Source organism: Herpailurus yagouaroundi, unplaced genomic scaffold (genome assembly GCF_014898765.1).
Source record: "Herpailurus yagouaroundi ecotype Mexico unplaced genomic scaffold, PumYag 146427, whole genome shotgun sequence".
In the NCBI taxonomy this organism is placed as follows: domain Eukaryota; kingdom Metazoa; phylum Chordata; class Mammalia; order Carnivora; family Felidae; genus Herpailurus; species Herpailurus yagouaroundi.
The window spans coordinates 1-5,489 of record NW_024422494.1 but is presented as its reverse complement, the minus strand read 5'-3'; the positions used below and the strand labels follow the sequence as shown (position 1 = coordinate 5,489).

The 5,489-nt window shown below is 43.9% G+C and overlaps 1 protein-coding gene across 1 annotated transcript; it reads left to right on the top strand.

The window, feature by feature from the left end:
- The first annotated feature begins 1,354 nt into the window (after positions 1 to 1,354).
- LOC121026604 (carbonyl reductase [NADPH] 1-like) lies at positions 1,355 to 5,045 on the top strand. Its single transcript, XM_040469405.1, has 3 exons — positions 1,355 to 1,816; positions 2,335 to 2,442; positions 4,283 to 5,045. Exons 1-3 carry the CDS (start codon positions 1,528 to 1,530, stop codon positions 4,762 to 4,764), a joined length of 879 nt encoding a protein of 292 aa, XP_040325339.1. The 5' UTR covers positions 1,355 to 1,527; the 3' UTR covers positions 4,765 to 5,045.
- The last annotated feature ends 444 nt before the right edge of the window (positions 5,046 to 5,489 follow it).

Here is a 5,489-nt window from a genome sequence, read left to right as displayed (position 1 = left end):
CAGTCTTCACCAGGGGTTTCAGGCTGACAGAAATGAGAACTGATGGGGCCTGCAAGCAAGTGTGGACTAGGGTCTATACTTTAAAAGTCTTTCCCTTCAGGGGCGCTTGGGTGGCTCAGTCGGTTAAGCGTCCGACTTCAGCTCAGGTCATGATCTCACAGTCCGTGAGTTTGAGTCCCGCGTCAGGCTCTGTGCTGACAGCTCAGAGTCTGGAGCCTGCTTCGAATTCTGTGTCTCCCTCTCTCTCTGACCCTCCCCTGTTCATGCTCTGTCTCTCTCTGTCTCAAAAATAAATAAACAAAAATTTTAAAAAAAGTCTTTCCCTTCAGAAGGGCTATGAATTTTCTCTGTTATTTGGGTTTTCTAAACTGACCCACGATGAATAACAAAATCTAGGACAAAACAGTAGCATGTCTACTGCTGGGTTGGAAATGTACCCCAGTATCACAGAGATCTTTTTTCCCTGATGCTTTAAAAATAACACCTATTTGTATATAACACTTAGCAATTGTGACCTTGGACAAACATAAGAAATAGGCAGTATAGGCAAACAGGAGATTATGTAACCATTAGATCAAACATTCCAAGCAACTCCTCTGGCCACAGTAAGTGTTCATAAACATTCCCTCCCACTTGGGGCCCATTGGGAATTACACAGAAGGAGAAGCCCTGCTTACACCCCAGTCTCAGCACAGGACCTAATTCTCTGTTTCTTCCCTTTGAGATTCTCCTAAAAAAGCAAAGGAGTCTGTGTCCTCCGACAGTTCCCCTGTAAAAGTAATTTCACTGAGGGGTGCCTGGGTGGCTCAGTCCGTTGAGCATCCGACTTCGGCTCAGGTCATGATCTCACGGTCCGTGAGTTTGAGCCCCGTATCCGGCTCTGTGCTGACAGCTCAGAGCCCGGAGCCTGTTTTGGATTCTGTGTCTCCCTCTCTCTCTCTCTCTGCCCCTCCCCCACTCATGCGCGCGCGCGCTCTCTCTCTCTCTCTCTCTCTCTCTCTCTGTCAATAATAAGTAAACATTACAAATTTTTTAAAAAAGTAATTTCACTGCATCTTGGAAGAAAGCATCCATTCCCATTCTACAGAAGAAGGACACGTTCCTGAGACAATATCTGTACTCCTTTTTTTCTGTTGAGGTTTCTCCAAAATAATATTAGTTCACTTACCATGCATCTCTAGCCCCTACTAACCTATGACCAACACCTTTCTTTGGATAGCAAAGCAGTCCAACCAGAACTAATGCTGGGCCCAGAGGACAGATCCTAAGAGGACACAGTCCCGGTTGGCCTCAGGGTGCAGCCCCAAGAGGTACAGATTTGTTATAGCGTCATTAGGAAACCTTCTGGAATATTGTCCCCTCCTTTCATAGAAGAACGAAGGCGGGGCCTCGGGCTCTAGGACTCACAGCACTGGATCCCAGAAACAGTTTTACTGGCATCTCTGACTGTGGCCAGGCCTTGCCCTTGGTTTGGCCCACAGCTCCATCCGCTACACACACACAGCCTCACTTGCGTTCCACACAGCTATGTGTTCAGACACCCGCGTGGCGCTGGTGACCGGGGCCAACAAAGGCATCGGCCTGGCCATCGTGCGTGACCTGTGCCGGCTGTTCTCCGGGGACGTGGTGCTCACGGCACGGGACGAGGCGCGGGGACAGGCGGCAGTGCAGCGGCTCCAGGCCGAAGGACTGAGCCCCCGCTTCCACCTGCTGGACATTGACGACCTGCAGAGCATCCGCGCCCTGCGTGACTTCCTGCGCAAGGAGTACGGGGGATTGGACGTGCTGGTCAACAACGCAGCCGTCTTCTTTGACAGTAAGGACGTGGGAACTCTTAGGCCAGGAGACTTCCCTTAGGGGACCACCCAGGGTGGGTTGGGGCCGGTGTGTGAACCACTGCTCCGGGGCCGTAGCTCAGAGGGGATCTAGAACGACCTCCCTAGGGAAGAAGATAGTCAGGAGGCACAGGGAGAGCAGAACCCTCCAGAAGTTGCAAGCCTTTCCAGCCAGAGAACTTTGGCATTGTCATGGATCAGACTCTCAGGGACCTCCCCCAGGTTGTTGCAAGCTACTCTCATGGGACTTGAGCGTCTCCATGAATTTTTAAGTTATTACTAAATATACAAAACCCCACAGGGCCACATGAAGAGATACCATTGCACCTTACCTTAGCGTCTGTCAACCTACCAGTCAGATAATAAATGTTGGGATAAACTGTTCACTATCCTACACACTATTGAGAATTCACCAGATTACACACAAATGCTATTGTCACTGCATCAAATTTTCTCAATGGCTACTACTTATTAACCTATTCTCCTTCTCCCCTACAAGTTGGTGACCCCACCCCCTTACATATTCAAGCAGAAGTGACGATGAAAACAAACTTCTTTGGTACCCGAGACGTGTGCACAGAACTGCTGCCTCTAATGAGACCCCAAGGTAGGTTCATTGTTAACCAGATCTCTATGGGCTCAGAATCCATTCAAAAGGCCAATGTTTGCTCTGTTTCTTGACATGGAAAGACAAACCAAAAGACAGAATTATGGCCTTAAGGACATTGAGGGATAGTAGATATTATCATTTTTTAATCCTTTCTTCAAAAAGAGGGTTACTGAAATAATGTAGCCACAATAACAAAATAAGAATCTACAACACCCAGGCATACCAGTTACCCCAGTGTGGGTTCCTCTGCCCCAGTCTTGTTCTTTTTCAAAGATTTCTTTCTCTGTGTTGCAATTTTGAATCATGAAACATAGTTTATTATATTATTACCCAGGCATACAATATTTTTGAAAATAAAATAAATATGTTTAGTGGTAAGTAATAAAACCTGAGAGGTGCTTCTGAAACATTTGACAAACATGTTCTGTTAATCCTACACCAAATACGCTGTAGATGAAAGGAAGGACTGGAATAACAGACCCCTTTCTAAAAGGTGTTCAGCTTAGAAAACTGTTACATTAATAAGATAGTTTATATAATTCATTTTAATTATTTCTAAACACCACCAATGAGAGCCACAGGGTCATGCATGATCGCTCCCACTGAACTTGTATGGCACTGCCATTCCTTAGTGGGATGGAGCTCAGAGTTAAGTGACCATGACTGTCTTTCCTGGATATTTACATGAAAAAGGGAAAGTTTCCTAATTTTCTTGTACCTTTTGACTTTTTTTATAATCTAAAAGTACTCACTGAAATATAAAAATACAATCAATATTTAAATGTAAAAATAGTAAACTATATATGTCAATATAATGTCATTTTTATGACTACTGATATATTTTTAAAAAACAGTGAGTGAGAAATGTGTCACTGCTTTGCACCTTTAATAGCTTTATTGAGATAAAGTTCACCTACCATACACTTCACCCATTTCAGGTATGCAATTCACTGGATTTTAGTATTGACAGAGTTGTAGAACCATCACAACTTCAAGATTAGCACACTGAAATCACCCCAAGGAGACCTTTGCCCTTAGCTATCGGCCCTCTGTTACCCCTTTCCCCTGCCCTAAGCAACCACCAATCTACTCCCTGTCTCTAGACTTCGTTGTTCTGGACATCTCATACACAGAATCACATAACGAGTGGTGTTGTGTAACTGGCCTCTTTAACGTTGGACAATGTTGTCAGTTTTCATCCATGTTGTAGCATGTACGTCATTTCTTTTTATGGCATCTCTTTAACATGTCCGTTTTCCACTCCTTTCCACGACCACATTGCCTGGCATTCTGTCATTGCTCCCAAGTTGATGAAATCACAAACATAGAGAAAATAGCTTGCAAGTCAGCCCAGTGAGGTGGTTTGCTTTTCCTGGCTCATCAGAGTGACAGCCTATCAATGCAGTGCTGTCTTTCACCTTCGAAAGGCCTTCAATAAACTGATCAGCTCTTTGTTGGTCAATAAACATCTGTTCATACAACATCATCTAAGTGACCATAAGATTTTTAGGGGGTTTCAAAGGGGACCTGTGAAGGAAAAGTGAATCTCTATTCATGAATGCATGAGTGCCTCCTTATAGTCCACTTAACATGTTACTGGATAAGCCATTTTCTTTTTTTTAGGGAACATCTGGGCACTGCCTCCCCATTAGATTCTTTTTTCTGACATTATGTGAGATATTAAGGGTATAACAATTTTCATGTTCTTCACTTACAGTCTTCATTAACACTCATAGAAAACTGGTAATTGTCTCCCAAATGGACAGATTTTAGCAAATTTGGTATTCATCATTCTCATGGATGCCATTCTATGTGATTTATTTGTGTTGTATTCTAGGCAGAGTGGTCAATGTGTCTAGTATAATGAGCTTTGTAGCTCTTGAATACTGTAGCCCAGGACTGCAGCAGAAGTTCAGAAGTGAGACCATCACAGAGGAGGAGCTGGTGGGGCTCATGAACAAGTTTGTGGACGATGTAAAGAACGGAGTGCACCAGAACGAGGGCTGGCCTGATATGAGAGTAGTCACATATGGAGTGTCAGAGATGGGTCTCACAGTCCTGTCCAGAATCTATGCCAGGAAACTGAGTGAGCAGAGGAGAGAGGACAAGATCCTCCTGAATGCCTGCTGCCCTGGGTGGGTGAGAACAGACATGGGTGGGCCAAAAGGCATCAAAACCGTAGAAGAAGGAGCAGAGACTCCTGTCTACTTGGCCCTTTTGCCCTTGGATGCTAAGGGGCCTCACGGGGAGTTTGTTATGGAGAAGAAAGTTGAACAATGGGGACTCCGCCCTCAGTTCCCTCCATGGGTCCCATTATGATACTGCCATGATTTGACCAAACAGATTACTGTTGACAATGTCCTTATAAAAAAAAAAAAAAAAAAAGAAAGGAAGAAAAGAAAAGAAAAGAAAAGAAAAAAGAAAAGAAAAGAAAAGAAAAAAAAGAAAAAAGAATCACTATCCATATCAAGTACTCACACTGAATTGGCTATTGAAATCTTTTGTGATTTCTTCTGTGATATATGAGTAGAAAGTAGAAAGAGTGGAATTAATGACTATAATGAATCAACATCATAGATGAATAAACAGTTCTAAGTAAATGTCCACGTGTACGCATTATTTCTTGCCAACCAGTCCCAAAATCTAATAGGCCCTACTAGGTCAAGAGAAGGGACAGTTTAACTCAGAGGTTGGTAGACATTAGTGAAAGAACCATATGCTGAATATGCCTTTGCAGGCCAATGGTCTCTGTTGGATATACTCAAATCTGCTGCTGCAGCCTGAAAGTCACCACAGACAATATAAAAACCCATGAATGGGGTGGAATTTCCCTTGCCAGCATACTTTATCAGCATCTATGACAGCCTCTATGACATGGGCACGCCACCATGGACAGACATCCTCTGTGGTCTCTTAAAATATCACACTCAATGGGGAAAAGTCAACTGCAAGGTGTGAAATGGCAATGGGCACTTAAGATGCATCCATAAGACAATGTGAGACAAGGGGGAAAAGGGAATATGGATTGGTATCAGTGCATATGA

Excerpts from the sequence above, each read along its gene's own strand:
- LOC121026604 (XM_040469405.1), top strand. The coding sequence starts at position 1,528 with ATGTGTTCAGACACCCGCGTGGCGCTGGTGACCGGGGCCAACAAAGGC. Across the intron at positions 1,817-2,334 it reads CGCAGCCGTCTTCTTTGACA|TTGGTGACCCCACCCCCTTA; the intron begins GTAAGGACGTGG and ends CTCCCCTACAAG. Across the intron at positions 2,443-4,282 it reads GCCTCTAATGAGACCCCAAG|GCAGAGTGGTCAATGTGTCT; the intron begins GTAGGTTCATTG and ends GTTGTATTCTAG.